Source organism: Littorina saxatilis, linkage group LG4, assembly GCF_037325665.1.
Source record: "Littorina saxatilis isolate snail1 linkage group LG4, US_GU_Lsax_2.0, whole genome shotgun sequence".
Lineage (NCBI taxonomy): Eukaryota > Metazoa > Mollusca > Gastropoda > Littorinimorpha > Littorinidae > Littorina > Littorina saxatilis.
The window spans coordinates 20,338,112-20,362,742 of NC_090248.1; the positions used below are offsets into that span (position 1 = coordinate 20,338,112).

The following is a 24,631-nucleotide window of genomic DNA, read 5'->3' on the forward strand; positions in this document are numbered from 1 at the left end:
TGATCTGTTTTAACAGGAAGGAATGTACGTGCGTTTAACACATTGCTGGCTATTTAATACAACACTAGGTGTATACTACACTTCTGGTATGATGTATTGTTCGCAAAATGATACACCACGTTTGGTCGTTGCTTAAATATGATACACTTTTTGCTCTCTAATATAATACGCACCTAGCTGTCAAGTACACTGCTTACTGACTAATACATTCATTGCTGTATAATACACCGCAGGCTTATACGCTGTTTGCTGTAGACGACAATGCTAGCGTCATGATGCCCCACTAGCTGTAATATTCATAGCACAATGTTGAATACTGCATTGTTTACTTTATTAAAAAAAAACACTTGCTAGCCAATTAATTCACGGCTCACTTTGTGATAAATTGCTTGCTAAATAGTGCACCACTATCTGTCAACTACATAATTCACTGATAAGTACATTGCTTGCTTAATAGTACACAACTAACTGTCTGGTTCACAGCTTACTGTATGATACAATGTTTGCTTTATAGTGCACCATTAGCTAACTGATCAGCAGCTCACTGTATGTATGATACATTGCTTGCTTTATAATGCACCACTAGCTGTCTAATACATAATTCACTGAATGGTACATTGACGGCTTTATAATGCACCACTAGCTGTCTTATTCATAATTCACTGAAGGGTACATTGCCTGCTTTATAGTGCACCACTAGCTGTCTAATTCATAATTCACTGAAGGGTACATTGACGGCTTTATAATGCATCACTAGCTGTCTAATACATAATTCACTGAAGGGTACATTGCCTGCTTTATAGTGCACCACTAGCTGTCTAATACATAATTCACTGAAGGGTACATTGCCTGCTTTATAGTGCACCACTAGCTGTCTAATACATAATTCACTGAAGGGTACATTGCCTGATTTATAGTGCACCACTAGCTGTCTAATACATAATTCACTGTAGGGTACATTGCCTGCTTTATAGTGCCCCACTAGCTGGTCTAATACATATTTCACTGAATGCTACATTGCCTGATTTATAGTGCATATAGTGCACTATTAGCTTACCTATCAACAACTCACTGTATGATACCTTTCTTGCTTTATAATGCATCTCTAGCTGTCTGATTTCTAGCTCACTGTATGGTACATGGATTTAAATAGTAACATTTAAAAAAAAAGACAAACATGTATACTATATGTTGGCAGATAGAGAGTTGAATACAGCAATACCACGTTTGTATCGTAAAAAATACCGACAATTATAGACATTCAGCAAGCTTTTTGTTAGTTTATTTTGTTTGTTTGTTTGCTTCTTCATTTGATTGTAATAATAACACACCCACCCACACCCACGCACAAAACCCCAAATATACTCTCTCTCTCTCTCTCTCTCTCTCTCTCTCTCTCTCTCTCTCTCTCTCTCTCTCTCTCTCTCTCTCTCTCTCTCTCTCTCTCTCTCTCTCTCTCTCTCTCTCTCTCTCTCTCTCTCTCGTTCTAGTGTGATTTAATGTTTCATAGTATGATTGTTCGAGTATATATGCAAAAACAATTCAAAACGAAATTTTGTCAGAGCAGTTTATGTCAAACATTATATTCACAACGAATGATTACATAAATATGACGATGTCATTTTCAAGTTTGTCTTTAAAAACAAACAAACAAACAAACAAAAAAACCCAAAAAACTTGAACACATTGTGATGATACATTTTAAGCCAAGGAGTGGTGGTGGGAGGGGGGGGCATAGGCAGAGCAGATCGTGATGGGAGCAGGAGTAATCTTATTTTTATTCGACATAGTATGCTCTCTTTTGATTCACTTCCATTCGTATTTGATTTGAACTGACAAAAACCACAGTCATCGTTCGAAAATGTTACGATAGCAGAGTGCAAACCAATTTCGTTGTGCTATTTCTTAAAAATGTTTTTACGAAGAAAACAACACCTTTGGGATAACTGCGACCTTCATCACCACCACCGTCCACCACCACCACCTCCTCACTGATGATTGCACTTCAAACCATAAAGAATACAACTTTTCTGTTACAGAAACTCTCCTTCTGGTGTAAACGTGTGTGTAAATCGACACATAGGCATTTACATGGAATAAGAATATCCTGCCATACGCTGACAAAATCAACAGCCTGTTTCGTCCTGTGCAGAAGGAGAAGCAGCTAGGCTCTGGATTTGTCTTGTGCTCTAATCCCATGCAAAGTCCTTGGCAGAATTTGAAATTTGTTGCTTCATTTCAATATTTTCCTGATAATTCTCCTGGGTCAGAGCATTAACCAAAAAACTAGACCGTTACCTTGTTCCGTCTCGTTGTCTCAGTAACGGGAAATGTCTGCACAAATCCTATCTTTATATCTTATACAGGCACGATGGATCCCCAAGTAACACTTAGATGACGTGGCCGATTTATGATTGTGTGTGTGTGAGGGGGGTGTCTGTGGGCGTGTAGGGGGGGGGGAGGTGTGGGTTTTGTACTTCCCCCTTTTTACCACAATCATTTTTTAGATTGCAGCCAGGTGATTTGTTGAAAAGACCAGGTCGAATAAGCGTTTTCAAACGTTATGGTATGAACAACAATAACCCCATCTTATAGTGGTAACTCTTTTCAGGCATATTGTTTCCTACAACATTAATTCAAACCAGCGAGCTTTATGTTTTGAGATATCTTCGAATCCGTGACCATACCGTCTAGCTAGATGAAACCGAGCGGATTTGATACTGGTTTTGACAAACAGGTTCCGGTTTGTCCGTCGCCAGTGACGCGAACAGGATGACAGCTGTAGAACTTGATCAACTCAGGTATCGTCGAGTAACGTATGGTGTTATATTCACCAAGACCGTAGAACAGGCGACCCGAGGGGTCTGCTTTCTCGTCGATAACCATGTGGACCATCCCCTTCTCGTTCCTGTGGATACAGGAAAGAGGGTCAGTTTAAAGATGTGTAAACAAATTTAAAAAGCTCGATTGTAATTTACATATTGGTAAAGGTAGAGGTTTTTCTGGCTTTTCTGGAGAAAAGGGAACATCTACTGATACGTGTGTGGCATGCTGTGATTATTTGTTTTCAATATTCGGCCGTTGTGTATTTTGTTCACACCCTTTACAGACCAGTAGATCAAAGATCTTGTGCAAGTTTCGTTTTGACTGTAATAAAGCATTCCTCAAACTTACCTTTCTTGTTAAATGTTGTCAAGTTTTGAGCAAAAACCTTTTAACACAGATATAGCTATCGAGTATCGTGTGTATGTATAGAGTGATTCAGATGAAAAAAACTGGACCAATCTTCATAAAACTTTGCACACAAAATCTCCCGAGTGATACCCCAGACGTTATTTTTTTTTTAAATGTTTTCGATAAATGTCTTTGATGACGTCATATCCGGCTTCAAGTGAAAGTTGAGGTGGCATTGTTATTACCTAATTTTTCAACCAAATCGATTTAATTTGTGGTCAAGCAATGTTCGACTCGGGACTGTGGGATTGCATTTCAGCTCGGAAGCTTAAAAATTAGTTAATTTCACAATCCCGAAGGAGAGTTGAGGTGCGTGGCGAACGGCGTGAGACACAGACAACAAAACAAAACAAACGAAGAAGGAAAAAATAACAAACGAAAAAGAATAAACAATAACAAGACTTTATTTACAAATTATAAATAGAAGACAAACCTACCTAAACCTATTCTATGAAATAAAAGCCTACCTAAAGAAATAAGCAAAGAAATAAGCAAAGAAATAAGCAAAGAAATCAAAGAAGATAAAATAAGAAAATAGAAATGTTAACTTAACCTACAAATTCTACCACATACCCTGCTACACATCCACACCCATCGCTGTCCTAGCCTGAACTCCTTACATAGCTCACACACACGCCATTCGATCACCATTCAAACACGACTATAAACCAATTCTCGTGCATCCCGATTCTCTCGCCACAAGCATACTCTGACTCGGCACATTCAGTCCTAACACTAACACTTCTGACATGAACATTCATACCCCATTCAGTCCTAATACTAACACTTCTGACATCAACATTCATACCCCATTCAGTCCTAATACTAACACTTCTGACATCAACATTCATACCCCATTCAGTCCTAATACTAACACTTCTGACATCAACATTCATACCCCATTCAGTCCTAATACTAACACTTCTGACATCAACATTCATACCCCATTCAGTCCTAACACTAACACTACCACTTGTGACAGTTAACTAGTTTGCTGATTAAAGTTGTCACTATAGCCGAATTTTAACTCGGTTAATTGTGGACACTCCGACCTCTGTTAAGAACGTATCTAACCTGAGTGAGAGTGTGTAGTGATCACGTGATCTGCGCACAAGGAAGCTGCCAGGATCCTTCCCTTCCAGTCGTTCTGCTGCTGCTCCACGACTGACGCTACCATGAAACCAGCTGATTGAAGCAGACAGACAAACAGAAAGACGAGATAATACGTACAGAAAAAAAGTCATATTGTTTCACACACACACACACACACACACACACACACACACACACACACACGCGCGTGCGCACACACGCACACACACACTAAAACACACACACACACACACACTCACACACACACATACACTCACACACACACATACACACTAACACACAAACAAGCACACACACTAACACACACACACACACACACTAACACATACATACATACACACACACACTTACACACACACACACACACACACACACACACACACACACACACGCACGCACACACACATACACACACACACACACACACACACACACACACACACACACACACACACACACACATGACGACACGCGGGAACTCACGGACCCAAACAGGAGTTTCTAATGAAAGCAATGTTCTTCTGCTGCACGGAGGACCTCGAAATGCGAGTATGAATTTAGTATCATTATTTTCTCACACCATGTTAGTAATCGATTTAATTATTTGACTTTAAGTTTGAATTCTCGGTAAAATTGGAGCTTTCAATCAATTCTTATAGTTTAAGCATATGAGAGTGAAAAACAAGAGGATGATAGCCTATTTGAGGACTGCCTCGAAGGTGTGTAAGACATGAAACAGGCATATCATTATGTTCTCTGAAATGGGTAGAAACACAGTTACATCGGTGAATTGACTTTATTATTTTGTTTATGTGTATGTGTGCTTAATGCAGTGTTCTAGGTGGTCGAACGTGTAGCAAAGACCTGTACGTGTACGTGTATATATTGCGTCACCCGTGACTCATTTTTTTCTCCAATGTTCCAAATGCTTACGTTGTTTTGCTCCCACCAAGACTCAAGGGCGGATCTGGGGGAGGGGGGGGGTTACACGGGTTACGTAACCCCCCCCCCCCACCCCCCCAAAAAAGAGGTAATTTATTGGCTCAGGATGCACCAGATAGCTCTATTTTGCTTCTTTGGATAAAATAGATTTCCGGGGGGACATGCCCCCGGACCCCCCTTCGGCGCCGTCAACTTGTATCTTCGCAGTCATTTTGTAACCCCCCCCCCCCCCCCTCCAAAGTGAATTGATCCGCCCTTGAGACTGCAAATCTTGGCAAACGCGTGACGTTAAAACTAGGTTTTATGACGTTAGCCGTACACGTTCCCGTACACGTCTTGAAAAGTGCTGATCTAGATCTTGCTATTTGATTGCTCACTTGATTGTTTGTAACATTGTTTTCTTTGCGTGTTGGTTCGTTATTGTTGGCGAACGGGGGTCTTTTAGGTAAAATCAATACAACAGCAAACCGTCTGGCACTTACCTTGAATTACTCAACAAACCCGGGTCCTCAACTTTGGCGTAGGCATATTTATCGTCAGCTGGTTCACTCTGAAACAAATGGTGTAACTGTGCCTGGTTTCATAAAGCTTGTTTTAAGCGCTCGCGCGCGTGTGTGTATTTGTGTGTGTGTGTGTGTGTGTGTGTGTGTGTGTGTGTGTGTGTGTGTGTGTGTGTGTGTGTGTGTGTGTGTGTGTGTGTGTGTGTGTGTGTGTATGTGTGTGTGTGTGTGTGTTTGCGTGTGTGGGTGTGTGTGTGAGTGTGTGCGTGTGTGTGTGTGTGTGAGTGTCTGCCTGTCTGTCTGTCTGTACATACATTCGTCTTTGCGAGTGTGTTATGGATCATGGATGTATAATCCGGTTTTTTGTGTGGATAACATGAAAACATCAGTTTAAACAAACATTCCATCCCGTGTGAACAATCACGTCAGTGATCTGTCCAGACGACTTCACAGAAACTTAGCATCCATCAGCTTCAACACATCCCAAAACTCAACACCGTGGCTGCGTTCTGTGTTGATAGAGAGTATGTGTTGCTGAATTCATTGCGTATGTTGACATTGGCGTCCGTTATAAAACCAGTTCCACCAACAAAACAAAACAAAATACCACACTCTAAACTGAAGTGTTGTACTTTTGTAACCAGTTTTGAACACAGTGTTACATAATTTAATACAGACTTCCACGAGCAAAAGTAGCACACATGGTGTTAAACCTGTGTTCAACAGAAAGGGTGTTCAAAAGTGGAACACTTTAATTTATAGAGTGCACCCTGCACAGAACGAAGCTGGACTGCTGAGTGCATGTGTTCAAAGACAGGATGCTCTCATTCCATGCACAAGCCTGAACAGATCTGTAATGGTGAAACCCATAGCTTGCACACAAAGACAAATACTTTCATCATACCATTGATCGTTCCGGGGTTTTCCTGTGGGTCTGAGAAGGGTGCTGTTTCGAAGTTGCAGTCGGAGATCGTGCAGCTGTTGTTGTTTTTGAAGAAGATAAAACAGAAGACATGCATATCACAGTGTTAGTCAAAAGAATGATTGTGTCAATAGAGAAGGAACAATTACACTGGAAGCATGAACATTAATTTAATCGATTAATACATAAACTTGATATTTAGTCAATTCACCAGGCAATCAATCCAAAAAAATGCCATGAAGTTAATTAATCATCAATCGACCGTGTAATTAATTAAAAACAAGCGTTGTACTAGCGCTAAAACTCCTATTTGTTTGTACTTTGTAATATATCGGTGACTAAGCAGTTGTCAATACCATTTTCAGTAAAAACAAATAACATTGATTACTATATAAGCTTCGTAGCTTTCACTGTTGGCACTGTAACCGAGTGCCGAAACACTACGATCACCTCGGGAAGCGAAGTGCAATCAAACAGGATTGAAAATGTTAGGGCTAATTTCTTAGCCCTATAAAAACTGTTATGCAAACCCGAAGGTTTCCATGAACATACAGACAATCGGAGACCACCAGACCCCATCACAAACAGAATTCCACAACTCACCGGTGTTGACTTTAAAGGCCAACAACTCGGGTGCAGAGTCTGCTGTGAAAGGAGCGGTAGCCTCCCCTGTCACAGCACAAACATGCTTTCATAACCTGTATAATCCACAACTCATCGACACTTTTTACCACATCAGACTCTAAAGGGTATTAATTTTCATAACCTCTAGGTGTGCTCTCGCATACATCTGTGCGATATTTTGGTAGCTAAAGAAAAATAATAGGGACGCAAATCAAAGAACTACCTTCTGGTTGGCCTTCTTGCAATGGTGAGGTTTCCTGAATGGGTGTTGTCGTCGTCCTTGTCGGTGTCGTCGGACTCCTGGAACCTCCATCAACGTCGCTGCGGCGACTTGCATGCCAACGCTTGTCTACCTTCTCTGTCAACAGTTTTAGATGAAAACAGTGTTGTCTGTGACCGAACAATGTTTTTTTTACTGAACTGCCCCCATGAAAGCCTCTCAGTATTAGGAATCATGTGTGTTTTGCTAACTGAGCTATATAAATTGTCTGTGCATAGCTCGTTTGTCAAAACACGTGTGTGCTACTGATACTGCAGAGAAGTAATTATGGTTGTAGTGAATAGTGACCTCAGATGTAGATAGAAATAGAATTATATCGAGCGAACACTGCACAAAATAAACATCAGAACTCATGGTTGCATCGTGACGCATACTGTGACTGTACTGTGTATCTCTTTGCTCAGCTAATCAGTCACATTATTGTGTCGCACTGTTCAAGAGACGCAACTCTTCAAAAGTCTCTATAGTTAGCTCTAATTATCGCCTAATTTAGACGACAGTTATCAAAGCACTTCTAGTCAGAAGTCTAAAATGTCCGATGCGTTTTCATCTCAAGGGAGAGAGTGTTTGGATGCAGTGAGGTGTTAATTCAATAACCTTTTTAAACCTCAGTGCATGCTTTAAAATGTCGGTTTATACATCACCTAGATACTTTGTTATGTGTGAGATTATAAACTTAATTTGATTTGATTTGATCTCATGTGTAGACCAAATCATTTGGCGCATATGCACACAGCAATCATTTATAGAACAGATTTTAAAAGGAGGCATGTGCACCAAATCTACACATTTTACTGCGTTTTGTTGTTTAGAAAGTGTGTTCGTACCTTTAGCCTGCATAAAGACACGTATCAGTTCTTGCTGTTTTAAACGTGGGATAGCCAAGGCTTTCAACACGTGGTCAAACCAGCCGTGTTTTCTCTTCAAGCAATCCAGCAGATGGTGAGCAGCTTCATATTCACCATCCATGACCCGCAATCTACGAACTTTCTCCTGAAAGTCGCAAAGACAGATACATAGATACAGATACACTCGAAGGCACACTGGCACGCACGCTCGCATGCACGCACATACACATAACACACACACGCACACTATCTTACACACTATCATACACGCACTATCACACACACACACACACACACACATACACACACACACACACACACACACACACACACACACACACACACATACACACACACACTCACACACACACACACACACACGCACACACACACACACACACACTACCATGCAATCACATACACACGCGCACCTAGGCTCTAAGTTCTAACTAACTAACTCTAGCACTCAATGCCTTGCAGCCTATCCCTCAACTTGGTTATACACCAAAAAACAACAGCTTGTGCGCTCTCTGTGAACCGTGAGAATTGTTTTGATGAATACATTTTGTAAACGATACTAGTGGCTTTTTAAGATATAAATTCATAATAAGCAGTGAGGGTGTTAATAGTTGGTATGTGTCCAAGTTGAGGGATGGTCTCATCCCATGACAAGACGTAAGACGTTGAGCCAAACCTTTTACACGGAAAAGAGCGTGCCTTTAACGCGATGCCTACTGGCACAAGGAGGTATTATGCCTCCAAATATACGTGATGTGGAAGACCAATTAATTAACTGCGGAAAAAACTCTGTCGATTTTGTATTGGTTGTGAAAGAGGTCATACTCTTACTTTTATTGAGGCAAGCTTTCCACACTTTCTCCTTGTCCATGTGTTGCACACACCACTCGCTAGTGACCGGCCTATACTATCGCGCTGGCTTTGTAGCCAGTTGGTCGCTATTAGCGTGGGTTCGATCCCCACGTTTGGCGAGAGATTTATTTCTCGGAGTCAACTTTGTGCAGACTCTCTTCGGTGTCCGAACACCCCCGTGTGCACACATGCGCACAAAAAAAGATCCGAAGTTCACAGCGAAAGTCTCATGGCTTGGAAAACACGAAGACACGCATGCATCATCTCTCGTCTCTGGTTATCATGATCGTATTTCGATACTTTGACGAGACAAACCCAATGCTGGTGTGTCGAAGAAGACAGCCACAGCGGGCTTGTTCGAGTCAAAATATCACACGATAGCTTCAGCGTATTACCAATACCTGTCCCAATATAGGCCAACTGGTCTAAGCAGACGTTAAACCCTAATAGTTAGTCAGTCAGTCAGCCTATAATGCCACGTGGTAAAGTTTGACTCTTGAAATAAAAGCAAGAGTATTCACTCGTTCACAACACCGGGAACATGCCCCTAATGGTTTAACCGTGAGGGCGTTCAACAACAGTTATCATCTTTCACAACTCATACAAATCCGACTGGGTTATGTCCGAACTTGTGCTACATACCATTTGAGGTACGGTCAGCAGGTCACTGATTTCATCACAGTCCATGAATTCACCAACCACGATGTGCTCCTTGAAAGGGAGCTGTATGGCTTTGTACAGCATGATGTTGTAACTCGGTCTCTCTCCAAGCTGTGACGGGGAGGCAGGAGTGAGGCCACTTGTGAACACAGTGATAGAAAACATCGGTGTTATCGGTGTTCATTGGTGTTATTTTGTTTGTTTGTTTGTTTGTTTGTTTGTTTGTTTGTTTGTTTGTTTGTTTGTTTGTTTGTTTGTTTGTTTGTTTGTTTGTTTGTTTGTGTGTGTGTGTGTTTGTTTGTTTCTTTGTTTATTTGTTTGTTTGTTTGTTTGTTTGTTTGTTTGTTTGTTTGTTTGTTTTTGTTTGTTTGTTTGTTTGTTTGTTTGTTTGTGTTTGTTTGTTTGTTTGTTTGTTTGTTTGTTTGTTTGTTTGTGTGTTTGTTTGTTTGTATGTGTATGTGTGTGAAACACGCTTAAAACATCTGTACATACCAGGGCCTGGGAGGGGCGAGGAATGGCGGCACGTCATCCCCATCACACAGACTTGGTAAACTGGATCCCCTTGTTGCTCCTACATCCCCCATCTTCTTTGGCTGCATCACTACGAATGACTGCAACCCAAAGAAGCCGTATATCCATATAATTATAATATATGCATCGTGATTACGTAGGTCAATATAACAGACATGACCGTTTCTCCTGGACAAGATTTTTTTAAATTTTGAAAAAGAAAAAGGGGTATGAAACAGCGATCCCGAAATAACAGCATGTACCAGCATTGCAGAAAGCACTGTATGCATCGTGATTATCTACATCAAGACTATTGATTTAAAATTCCCCGAGACGTTACCCTCGACACGATTTTTGATTTTTTGGAAATAGATTAAAATTTGTTCACAAGATTTAAATTACTGACTGTAACCGAATCTGAGTTTTAAAATACCTTCTGCCTTTTCACAGTTATACGACTTAAATCTGAATTGTTTTCAAAAAGTTTGGTCAAGAATAAAAAAAAAGAATTAAAACCGATGCTGACTTCGTCTTGGATGACCCCCTGGGTTGTTGATGTTTCTCAGTTCGATAAACATATCGTAAACAAGAAAGGAAAGAAGACATGTTACAGTTTTAAACTGGTGTTTCAGGATTTCAAAGGGGATAACAGCATTTTTCGACATGGATCGAATATCTGAATTAAATCGTTACAAGAGGGTTATATTTTGCTAAATCAATGTCGCAAATTGACATAAACTTAAATTATGAAATTAATTCAGCAAAACTGACATTCTCACTCTCAATCTCATGAGAAACCAGTCACCCTGTTGATTTGTGTATGTTTTTAAGTGGGTGGTTGATCTTAACCCATGTTTAAAAACGAGGGGGGGGAGAGAGAGAGGGGGAAAGCGGACGGATTTATGGTGAATTACAACACGGTTTACACGGAAACGAAGACAAGCAATTAGGCAAGGGAATTAATTACTTTCATCACGGCGAGACGCAAGGGACAGGTTCTCTCCCTTTAAATGCTGCTTCCGAAACATGAGTCCATTGGTACAGTGGTGGATTACATTGTGCTCATTGAAACGTAAGTAAATACAAAACTCATACATTTCTTTCTTAAAATAAGATAATCTCCTGTACCCAAGAATCATTAAACAGGAATAGCGTGAATATGACGAATAAAACATCCTGACAAAAATGTTCTCAACTCACAAATCAAAACGACGTGATGACATAGCTGCCATTTTTAAAGGATTAAGTGCCCGCAGCCTCTTATGGTTATACCTGAAAAGAAATATAAGCACATGATAAAATTGTATTCATTGTACATGTATTAACGACTGACGGTACGTTCAGAATTTAAGGGGTGTACAATAACAGAAATTTATTAGTTGTAACATGTCCAACATATTAACCAGAAACAAAACAAAGAGCACTTGTGATTTGATCTTTTTTTCCTCGACAGTGATGCACGGGTCAATTTAACGTGCAGACCCAGGGACGGTATCCATCTCCCACCCCCGTGTCACCACAATGGCACGGACAATAAGCCCCTTAAAATTTACTTTACAGTGTTGCAAGTAAGGGAAAACAAGTCGCGTAAGGCGAAAATACAATATTTAGTCAAGTAGCTGTCGAACTCACAGAATGAAACTGAACGCAATGCCATTTTTCAGCAAGACCGTATACTCGTAGCATCGTCAGTCCACCGCTCATGGCAAAGGCAGTGAAATTGACAAGAAGAGCGGGGTAGTAGTTGCGCTAAGAAGGATAGCACGTTTTTCTGTACCAATACAATACAATACAATACAATACAATAACTTTATCAATCTCTAAAAGAGAAATTACATTGCTGAGCGTTTGTGTCCGTAATAATAACATACATAAAACATTCAAAATAAACATTTGTTCTTTGTCCTGAGAAAATATAGCACATTGGTTATCACATAAGAAAGTATATTAAAAATAAATTAACATGCATTCACCATCAACAATGCACAAAAGAAAGTCAGCACCTTGCCGGTTATCACATATTGTCTAAGATTAAGAGAGTAGAATGCAAAACAAAATCAACAATACTGAAACAATACAGAACACTGACCCCGTGCATCAGAGCGACAACACCAGCATCTACCGCCCCACCTGAGAATTGAAGATGTGAATTGCAGATGGAATGAACGAATTTCTGTAGCGTGTGGATCTTGCGGTTGGTTGTCTGAATCTGTTGCTCCTGTCTGTCCGTCTACTGTCAAATTCCGGTCTGAGTGGGTGCGAGTCGTCAGCCAAAATCTTCTGTACCTTGTCAGTCAGTCGTCGTTCATGTGTTGATGTGAAATTGTCCTGCTTCCTCCCAACCACCCCACTTGCTTTCCTGATGAATTTATCTAATCTATCCCTGTCTTGCTTGTTGATGTTGCCACCCCAACACACGGAGCCAAAGTACAACACACTATTGCACGTTGAAGTGTAAAACATCTGAAGGATTTCTTGTCTGATGTTAAAAGACCTGAGTTTTCTCAAAAAGTACAGGCGAGAGTGGAGTTTCTTCACAAGGGCATCAGAGTTTGGTTTCCATGTCAACTTATTGTCTATAATCACCCCCAAATACTTATACTGCTCTACCTTCTCTACGACCTCCCCCTTGATCACTATCTCCCTGTGTACATGTTCCCCCCTCCTGTTGTCCATTATCATTTCCTTTGTCTTCCCCACATTAAGCTCTAAATAGTTGTTTTCACACCACCCCACAAACCTATCTACCTCCTGCCTGTAGTCAGAGTCGTCGTCAACAGTCAGCAGTCCGGTCAGTCCAGTGTCGTCAGCAAACTTGGTTATGGGGCAGGAGTCACTAGAACTTCTGAAATCTGCTGTGTAGAGAGAAAAAAGAAAAGGTGAGAGTACTGTGCCTTGTGGTGCCCCTGTGTTTGTGCAGATTGTGTCTGAAACTGATTGCCCCCCCACCCTAACATACTGTGGCCTGTTTGTCAGGTAGTCCATAACCCAGAGGATGGTGGCTGCTGGGACATTCATGCTAAAAAGCTTCTCCGCCATTAAATGAGGCTGTATAGTATTAAAAGCGCTGGAAAAATCAAAGAACATCAAGCGAATATAAGAGCCAGGCTTTTCTAAATGAGAGTAGATCTTGTTTAAAACAGAGGGAGACACAGACAAAGACATACATACTCACTGATACAGAGAGAGAGAGAGAATCGGAGAGAAAAAAAACTGTAACTGATCTCGTGACTCGGTAAGAAAACGAGACATGTCAGATCTCCGAACCCATTGCAATAGATGATAGTTTATTTCACAATTGTGTTTCTCTATGTCTTAAACACGTAGAAAACGTAATTTGAAAATGCGATCAGCGGGCGGCAGCTCAGTTGTTGTTGGTCTGTAATTGAAATGCCGCCCATAGGCCACCACTCAGTTAGTTAGTTAGCTGTTGCTTTTCGGGTCAGTCCAGCGGACCATAATAGGCCAAATCAGGACCCCACCACTGAGTCAAGTTGGAAAACTAATCGTTTTAACTTTCTGAGCGTGTTTTTAATCCAAACATATCATATCTATATGTTTTTGGAATCAGGAACCGACAAGGAATAAGATGAAAGTGTTTTTAAATTGATTTGGACAATTTAATTTTGATAATAATTTTTATATATTTAATTTTCAGAGCTTGTTTTTAATCCAAATATAACATATTTATATGTTTTTGGAATCAGCAAATGATGGAGAATAAGATAAACGTAAATTTGGATCGTTTTATAAATTTTTATTTTTTTTTACAATTTTCAGATTTTTAATGACCAAAGTCATTAATTAATTTTTAAGCCACCAAGCTGAAATGCAATACCGAAGTCCGGGCTTCGTCGAAGATTACTTGACCAAAATTTCAACCAATTTGGTGGAAAAATGAGGGCGTGACAGTGCCGCCTCAACTTTCACGAAAAGCCGGATATGACGTCATCAAAGACATTTATCAAAAAAATGAAAAAAATGTTCGGGGATTTCATACCCAGGAACTCTCATGTCAAATTTCATAAAGATCGGTCCAGTAGTTTAGTCTGAATCGCTCTACACACACACACACACAGACACACAGACACACGCACATACACCACGACCCTCGTTTCGATTCCCCCTCGATGTTAAAATATTTAGTCAAAACTTGACTAAATATAAAAAGCAAAGAGTGATCGTGATATGATTTTTTTTTCCCTGGAAGATTTGATTTTTTTTCCCCACGACCGTGTAGCATTCACGATACTTACACACAAATCCAAAAACAAAGAGACTGCCAACGTTCCAAAATTCAGAATCAATAAACAAGAAAGGTAAGTTGTTGGAACGTTGTTATTGACAACATTACGTTACAATCACAAATATATCGACCCAACGGTCTTTTAAGTTTTAATGATTCATTCGCTCGGCTTCCTGGCGAGTGGGCGAACACTTATTCCATCAAGATAAGTTTGTTGTGACTATTTGTTTTTTTTGTGTGTGTCTGTTCACTTAAAAGACCGTTGGATCGATATATTTGTGATTGTAACGTAATGTTGTCAATAACAACGTTCCACCAATTTATCTTTCTTGTTGTTTGATACTCACACATTGTTGTTGGTACGATCTGCTGCCGAATGGAAAAACTAATCACAGTTTTCAAACATGTATTTTTCATTTTATGTCATAAATATAGTTCGTGTTCTGTGAAAAATCACAAACCTATCATCTTCCTCAGTTTGATAATGAAACTGTGAACCAATACAGGAAAAACTCCTGTAAATAGAATTAGGTTTTTTTTCAAGCGCCTTTGCAGCGTGTGCTAGTAGATATACGGTTGTTTCCAAAAGCACTTCAAAAAGCATTAGGATAAGAGAATACAGTGTGTTGTTGGCGACGATGCTTTGGTAGCTACAGCGCAAAAGACATTCAAATCAGTGCTTTAATTAATTAAAGGGCAGTACAGTGTGTTTGTGTGTGTGTGTGTGTGTGTGTGTGTGTGTGTGTGTGCGTGTGTGTGCGTGTGTGTATGTCTATGTGTGTGTGCGTGTGTACGTGTGTGTGTGTGTGTGTGTGTGTGTGTGTGTGTGTGTGTGTGTGTGTGTGTGTGTGTCTCTTTAGGTCTGTGGTTGTACGTGCCTGTAGGTACGTGTGCGTTCTTGTATGTGGCTTGTACGTTGATCCGTGTATATTCGTGTATATATGAGTGTCCGTGTGCGTACACGTGCGCGAGAGAGATGTTTGCATTGACATTAGAGCAGTTCAAGTAGAAAGTTACAGCGCTGCAGGGCGAAACACATATGATTATGCTCATTTCAAAACCAGTAGGCCTATTTTGAAATTGGACTCCCCTTCCTTTCATCTCCTCACTGCAATTGTAAAAGGTGTATACGATCCAATGCACTTCAGGCTCAAAACGTTTCTTAAGGAACCTACAAAGGCACGAAGTGTTTTCTCTGTTATCGTGTTTAAATTACACCTGTACATAGCTTTAGTTTAATCGCACTGACGTTGGTAGGGGCGGTTGCACAACTCGACGATGTAATCCAGTGTGATACATCTTGCTTACAGAAGAAAATATGTTTGTTTGATTGGTCTGTTGGTTGGATGGTTGTTGTTGTTGTTGTTGTTGTTGTTGTTGTTGTTGTTGTTGTTCTTGTTGTTGTAGTTGTTGTGGTGGCGGTGGTGGTGGTTGTGGTGGTGGTTATTGTGGTCAAGTTGTTTTGGTTGTTGAGGTTGTGGTTGTGTGTCTAGCTGAAAAAACATCCGAGATAACCTCAACGTTAAGTTTTTTGTCCATAGCCAGTCAAATGTGGAAAATTATCAAATATGACATGTGTACAGAAACTCTTCTGCTTACCACACACACACAAACAAAACGGATAAAGACACAGTCGCTGTCTCCATTTTCAAATATTGTCAAGATTTCTATTTGCAATATTTCTTCTCAGACAGCAACAACTTGTACAATTGTCGACAGAATAAACTACTCCACTTCCAAGCTAACAAGACAGGAATTAGTGTGTGCCCCATAGCTGTGTGGACTACATTTTGGTATCACTGTGTTAGATGGAAAGAGAGGGAAAACATGTACACATTTTCCTCGCACCTAATGCACACCCAGAAATGTCATTCACGAAAGGTAGGAACAAGAGGATGCGTAAAACCACAGGCACATGACACGTGACAGGTATGGTGTCACGTTGGGGTAAGGGTAGGGACTTCCTGGGCCTTATCACATCCAAAAAACAAAGGGACTTGAGCACGTACTCTAAACACAGGCAACAATAGAAAGCCTGAGTGATGCAGATCAAGTCTCCTGGCACCAAGGTGATAAGAGGCATTAACATTGACAACAATACGTTTCATGCTAGGAGAATAAAGAAGCATTCGAATAAACAGAAAAGGTTTCATCATTAGAGAATAAGAAGAATATTAAATAAGAAAAAAAAAGGTTTCATCATTAGAAAATAAGAAGCATTAGATGAACAAAAAAGGTTTCATCCTCAGAGAAGAAGCATTTAAATTAACAGACGACTTTCATCTTAAAAACAAAACAAAAAAACAATGGAGATTAAATTTTTAAAAAAGATTTGTATCCTCAACTCATTATCAGTAGTGTTTTATTACATCTCGATATTGTAAGGTTAAGGTGACCGCAACAACACCCTCTCCCGAACCCGAACCCTGACCCAAGCAAGTGCCATGTGCCTGTGTGTTGAAAACTTCGTTATTCTGCTTTTATGTTAAGGTTTTATGTCAAGGAAAACCCTAACACTAGGCTCAAAAGTGGAAAAGGGCACGGTGATAACGAAGCGGAAGGCTACTATTTAGATCGGTAAACTCGGTCAAAATGGCTGCCATGAAACGTGATATCATCATTCTTAAAACAAATAGGGGAAAATCGCTATATACATAGCTATATACTTTGACGCAGTTTTGTTCTCTGAAGCGTAGGGGATGAGGCGAGGGAGCGAAGAAGCGTAGGGGATGAGGCAAGGGAGCGAAGGCGGGGGGGGGGGGGGGTTACGGTTAGTGGGGTTGGATGGGTGACGGGATTATTCGTTACCTACCAAAAAAGCAATCTGAAACTAAATTTATCGAAAGCAATGATGTTCAGTACAGCTATGATAACAATTACATTTACGACTGTAACTATAAATTTGCATAAACTGCAACAACGCAACATTTGATCATCAGATGACCACAGTAACCTTATGTTTTCTTGGCCACATGACAGAGTGGTCACACTGACCTATGGGTATCTTCAGCGCAGAGCTCTCAGTGGAGCTGTCCAGCATAATATCACAGTATTACACACACGAAATGTTTTGCAGCAAACAAGGATAATTGTACACACGGGTTTGTAAGATGAGAAACATGTACGCCATGAAGATGCAACAAAACACATTGATGTTACGCTAGACTGGTCGTGACCGTGTTGACAAAAAAGGCGGTGTGCCATACCGATTAAAAATAGAAATATTCTATATCTTCCAACATAGGTATTATTACACTTGCCTCATAGGCGGGTAACTCGTGGCGGTGTGCAAAGAACGCCCTGGTGTACGCTAGTCTGATCATAACTGTGTTGACAGAAAAGGCGATTTGCCATCGAGTAACACTGTAAATATATAGGTTTTTACATACGCACAAGTTTATATCATGCACATGTACGCTGGCATGACCGGGGAATCGTACACATTAAGACGGTGTATACAAAACGCAGTGATGTTACGCTAGTCTGATCACAGCGGTAGAGATTAGAAAGGGCGATGAGCCATCGAGTAACAATATCAACAGTTTTAACACACGACCAGGGGTGTACGTACATATACACTGGCCTCACAGGGGGATAGCAAGTCAGTGACGATGTACACAAAACGCAGTGATGTGACATTAGTCTGACCGTGGCTGTGTTGAAAAAGAAATCGGCCAGCCATATTGAGTAACAATACAAATAGTTTTTACGTACCAACAAGGGTACACACGTACGGGCCTGAGAGGTGAATAACTCGCTATGGTAGTGTAAACACAGAACGCAGCAACGCTGTATATCGTCATAGCGAGTTTTCTTCCTGGCAGGCCTGTAAACATTGCTGTATTGACATAAAAATTGGGCCATGCAGCCGTAATGTGGAGTAATGAAGCAAGAAGTCTACACTTACGAACCGAAAGAAGGCGTTGTCACATCATCAAGGAATTTCTTCAGTATCCCACCGGCAAATCACAAATATTTTGTTGAAAGCTGAGTGCGAACACAATAAACAGAAACGACTTAACTGTCCGTAGGTGACACAAGTTGCTTCAAATTCTTACACTTCCTCTTCAGGCCAACGTTTAAACACACACACACACACACACACCTGTATTACAGTCTCGTGTGCTAACCTTTCAGCGTTAAGACTGTTTGTGGTGTGTCACGATATGTCCTTCTTAGTATAAATTCTTAAAAGAAACTATTTGAACTAGCACCATTGTAGCGCTCATTGAATTTAATCAGATAAGCGATAATAGCCTCACACTGTCAACATATAGAGAATGGTACGCTGTTGTGTATTCTTCAGTCATGTTCTCAATTCAGACAGTGATTTTTCTTCACGTTCCAAATCTGCTTCGGGGAAACCACACCGGATAAATGTCGTTTTTTCAAACAGTGTGCATATCCTCAAACACCTTATACGCCCAGTAAGCGGCCGAGGCTGCATGCTTGTGGCCCTCAGGCGCATGACACTAGTTTGATGTTGCACCCCCCACCCGCCCTCCTCTACACACACACACACACACACACACAACCAGTGCCCTTTTCTGTGTATGGTTTAATGTGTCGTGTTCAGTTATTTCCTACAAAGCAAAGTTATATAAACACACACAGAAACAGAGTTGCAGATGGAGATTGAATCATAGTCTTTGAATATTAACCGAATGATATGATAAAGTTTACTTCGCCGAGCGCCCAATAAGACACAGCTAAATACTAACCAACTTTCACTGGAATATATAACATGGAAAACGTCTCCTCTCCCGCTCAGACATTATAGCCAAGAACCTATCACAGTGCTGCTGAACCCATGAGGGGTAAGAGGATTGGGCGGGGTCGGGGGCGAGGCGGTGGTACACTGAATCCCCTCCTGGTAAATTCTTTTCTCTTTCAGTTTTTGTGTGACAAAAAGCCTGATACCCCATATTCAAGTTGTTAGTATTTGTCTCAGAAATAAGCACTTTAAACACTCTTTTGTTTGTTATTTTAGAAATATCACCCTTTAAAATTACTGAAAAGTTCACTTTAAAAAGTTTCTTATAATTTAACAAAAAGTAGACTCCAACCTCCAGCAGAACACTGTCGGTGGGGCACGGGGAGGGGGTACTTGGGGGGGGGGGGTAGGGTTAGGGGGGGTGGGTACAGTTTCTTGAAGGAGGCGATGGCTGGGGTCGTCCTGGTGAACTGGAAGCGGTAGATGGTGGAGGTGGGGAAGGTGTCGGCGAAGGTGCTAGAGAAGAGGCTGTATTGCCTGCTGGCCTGCTTCGGCGACTGGCCCATTCCGACTGCAAAAGCTAGCCCACTGCCCTGTGACCGGCGACCTCACGCGCTTTCCAAGATTTTGTTGTTAAGTTGTTGTTGTTGTTGTTGTTGTTGTTGTTGTTGTTGTTGTTGTTGTTGTTGTTAAGTTGTTGTTGTTGTTGTTGTTGTTGTTGTTGTTTATCTTGTTGTTGTCCATCTTCTTTTCCAACCTTGTCCTTGTTCGTTCCGTCAGTGTTGCATTGTGTTGTCCTTTTTACATTTAGTCAAGTTTTGACTAAATGTTTTAACGTAGAGAGGGGAATCGAGATGAGAGTCGTAGTGTATGTGCAGGGCCGGACTAGGAGGGGGGGGTTGCAGGGGTTGCGCAACCCCCCACCCCCCACCCCCCCCCCCCCCCCTGGCTTAAGCATGTACCTCCCAAACGCTTTTTTGTTTTGTGGGGGAGGGAGGGATCTGGATCTGCATCTGGATCATCATGAAATCCGAGGAGAAATCGCACCTCTCACCCCCTCAAGACATTTTTCTTCAACGATTTTTGTGATGAAAAGTATGAGTCCTTACAATCTCAATTCTTCTTCATTGCCTATACAGCTTGCTGTCGAATTTACCTTTTTCGTTCAAGGAGAGGCTTCCTTTCCCTCCAGAAACATCAAAAAACGTTCAGCTTCAAGGGGGCTTCGCCCCCTTGCAACCCCCACCAAGGGGGCCTCGACCCCTGGACCCCCACCAAGGGGCTTCGCCCCCTGGACCCCCATCTGAGAAAACTACTGGACCGATCTTCATGAAACTTGACATGAGAGATCCTGAGTATGGTATCCCCAGATGATTTTTTGGGGGGGATAAATGTCTTTGATGACGTCATATCAGGCTTTTCGTGAAAGTTGAGGCGGCACTGTCACGCTCCCATTTTTAAACCAAATTGGTTGAAAGTTTGGTCAAGTAATCTTCGACAAAGCCCGGACTTTGGTATTGCATTTCAGCTTGGAGGCTTAAAAATTGATTAATGAGTTTGTTCATTAAAGTTGTCATTAAAATCGAATTTTCAGAAACAGATTTAAAAAAAAATTGTTTTATTGTATTCCTCATCTTCTCCTAAATTCAAAAATATATAGATATGTCATGTTTACTCTACAAATGTGCTCAGAATGAAAGAAAATAGGTTCAGTAAGTACCCCGGCCGGGTCATACCTAAGACTTTAAAATTGGCAATCTAGTGGCTGCTCCGCCTGGCGTCTGGCATTATGGGGTTAGTGCTAGGACTGGTTGGTCCGGTGACAGAATAATGTGACTGGGTGAGACATGAAGCCTGTGCTGCGACTTCTGTCTTGTGTGTCTTACTCAACTCAATGCCCGTCACTCCTGTCAGGGTATGGGCCGCCATGTCTTGTGTGTGGCGCACGTTATATGTCAAAGCAGCACCGCCCTGATATGGCCCTTCGTGGTCGGCTGGGCCTTTAGCAAGGTTCAGTAAGTACTACGGAAGCGTGCTTCGCGGAGGCGAGCGTGACCCGTCTCGGTTTTCGGTATGGTTACCCGACTATCTGAATGTAGGCTCGGCGATGACTGCATAAGCGAAAATTCGTATTGTTTTGTGCTGTTCCTGTATAGGTAAGTACGGAATTCTTTTGTTTTCCAACTTTGTACATCTCACCACATTCATTTTGTTGTTTATATGTTTAGTTATTGTTGTTAATGTATTGTGCAATGTGATAGCCTCGTCGATTAATAATAGCTTTCTTTTGAGTATGAGGTATTGTTCTTTATCCTACATTTGTGAGAGAGACACCCGTGAGATAATAATCGTTCAAATCACACGTGTGTATATCATGTAAATGAGGTCATGTCAAGCAAGTCTGACAGGGACCTGTTTTTCCACTGCTTATGATGCCAAAGTCACCGAGACAAGCGTCATTATAGAAACAAAATTTGCGCTCGCTAATTACCCTCGATGAATCTTTAGAACTAACACGTCACGCCACACTTTCAGAGTGACGTTTCTTTGCTCTGACGTAATAGATTGCACGAGGCTTTAGAAGAGATCGAGGTTCCAAAATAAGCGTCTTCAATTTAGCTGCCTCGACTGCAAAACATTCTCCGTAATATACACGTAAGTACAGTATGTAGGATAAACAGAATACTACATGGCTTGCTGTGTCGTACCAGATTTACACTCGTTGCTTTTTCAAATAGTGAACAGCTCGCTTTCGCTCGCAGTTCAATATTTTTAAAAAAAACTCGTGTAAATCTGGTACGACACAGCAAGCCATGTAGTATTCTCTATATTCATCACCCAAGATGTTGGTAAATATCGAAGAAGGTATTGTATTCGTTTGCTCAAAAATACTGTATGATTTGTGTTACAAAGGTATCAGAGAGAGAGAGAGCGAGGATGCGGTGAGAGAGAGAGGGAGAGAGAGAAGGAGAACGCGGTGTGAGAGAGAGCGAGAGAGAGAGAGAGAGAGAGAGAGAGAGAGAGAGAGAGAGAGAGAGAGAGAGCATGCATTCTTATTTTAGTAGTGAGTACGCTTGCTTGCTGAATTTTGTTTTTGTTGTTATTGACTGTGTCATTTTTCGTATCGCTATGATGGGTCAGTGTGCTTGTATTTTCTAATGTCATGATTTGTATATCGTGTGTGTGTCTGTCTGTGTGTGTGTGTGTGTGTGTGTGTGTGTGTGTGTGTGTGTGTGTGTGTGTGTGTGTACCCATGTTTCCACAGGTTTGGTTGCCTAAATCACCATAAGGCAACCATCCACACGTGGATGGCAACCTAAACTCTGGATGGCAACCTAAAATTTGTGTGTGGATGGTCGCTTCATTTAACACCGTTAAATTGACTTTTTTGACGGAAAGAATGTCATAACAATGTTCAAAATGACATTCTTTCCGTCCTCTATAGGCGACGAAATAGGTCAAATTTTGTGCATTTTTTAGTGCAAAATTCTTCGATGCCGGAGCGAGTACTGCACCCAGTGCTGTTGTAGTGCAAGTGCACTAGAAAGGCACTACACCCAGTGCCGCCTCTTAGGTAACCATCCACACTTTAGGTATGTGTGTGTGTGTGGGTGTGTGTGTGTGTGTGTTTATTGGAATTGTAAAGCGCTTGGAGCTGTGAACCGGGAATTGCGCTATAGAAAAGTGATTTATAATTATTATTATTTATTATTTAAGTTATTGAGACATCCCAGTGCACTAAGGGATTTATAGAGCAAATCGAGAAAATTCATTATTGAACGAAGCGCATAGCGCTGAGTTCAATAATTATTTTCGAGATTTGCTCTGTAAATCCCTTAGTGCACTGGGATTATTTCAATAACGATATTGTCAGTACCGCCATAGAAAAAAGAAGATTCCAAACGCACATTTTGCAACGCGCATTTGAATAGGCATAACTGTGTGGTCAGGTCGTGTACAGTAAAGATCTACTTTTGTGTGGGGTGTCTCAAGTGTGTCGTGCTTTCGTCACACGCATTTTAATTTCTGTTGGTAAATTCCAGTGTAGCGTTAATCTGAACAGTGATGATCTTTCAGAGAGACCTCATTTGAACTCGGAGAAAGGACTGTGCTCTTCATTATTTGCGATTCGAAACCTCCAGTCGAGCTTCGACGGATTGACTGTGCGGAGTGACTCCCCTTGAATTGACTCGAAGCGGGACTCGACGGTTCGCACATTTGCAAAACAAATGTGGCATATTTCTCGTGTTGTATCTTCACTCATCGGGAGTCTGATACTAAATATGAACAGTACGAATGCTCTGAACCCTACACGTATTATATCCCCATCGTTTTTTCGTTCACATTTGCCCAACATGTTAATTTGCTGAGCGGGGTTAATGTCGTCTGCTAGGCTACCTAGCTGGGCAATCGAACCACTGCAGTCTGCACTGAGTCTGCACGCATGAGGCAGGCTGGTAATAAGTCTTATATATGGTAAGAACGTTCTGAACCTTACACGTTTTCGATTACGAGTGTTCTTGCCTTGAAATAATAATTCGGAAACCATTCATTTACTGAACTGATGTAGTCGTATTTCTGTGTAGTCTGCTACAGAGTCGATCGAGTCAGTCTTCCAAACTGATCTAGCTGGTACGTTATCGGAATAACACTTGTGTTTTCTGCTGGGAATTGTATACTAACTCATCATTTGGTAATGTGGATGATAAGCTACATGCCACTAACACGGCATATGAGAAGAATCTATGCAAGTCGGCGAAAATTAGATGAAACACAGCGGCTTCTATTTTTAGATCACTGGCACTGGCACAGGCACATGCAATCTGTCAGAAAAAAACCCATTTCTGCTGAGAAGCAGGGAATTTATGGTCATTTGGTATTGTGGAGAATATAAGCTACATGTCATTAATTAATTCTGAGGATGAGAGCACAGTCTCGCTTAGGCAAAGGGCGGAAGAATACGCTCTGTGGAAAAGTTAGCGCACTCCAAGAGTGCGCTAACAGTTTTAGCGCATCGCCATTAGCCAATCAACTGGTTCACATCAGTCATGTGACACCAGTACTTACTGACAATTATTATTATTATTATTATTATTATTATTATTATTATCAGGACGGGTGTCTCACTGCGTGCATAAAATGTTTGATTTTACTCAATGCCAGATGAA

General features: G+C 41.1%; 1 protein-coding gene across 2 annotated transcripts; it reads right to left on the reverse strand.

The window, feature by feature from the left end:
• Window positions 1–1,550: 1,550 nt before the first annotated feature.
• On the reverse strand, window positions 1,551–18,908 carry LOC138964193 (SH2 domain-containing protein 4A-like). Of its 2 annotated transcripts, none has more exons than XM_070336088.1 (10): window positions 18,661–18,908; window positions 11,704–11,775; window positions 10,486–10,604; window positions 9,976–10,132; window positions 8,443–8,608; window positions 7,559–7,693; window positions 6,694–6,767; window positions 5,772–5,839; window positions 4,309–4,419; window positions 1,551–2,908 (listed from the first exon to the last, which is right to left on the reverse strand). In XM_070336088.1, exons 3-10 carry the CDS (start codon window positions 10,590–10,592, stop codon window positions 2,695–2,697), a joined length of 1,032 nt encoding a protein of 343 aa, XP_070192189.1. In that variant the 5' UTR covers window positions 10,593–10,604; window positions 11,704–11,775; window positions 18,661–18,908; the 3' UTR covers window positions 1,551–2,694. The 2 variants fall into 2 exon arrangements, with proteins under 2 accessions (XP_070192189.1, XP_070192188.1); XM_070336087.1 differs by having other exon boundaries at window positions 18,657–18,908.
• Between the last annotated feature and the right edge of the window lie 5,723 nt (window positions 18,909–24,631).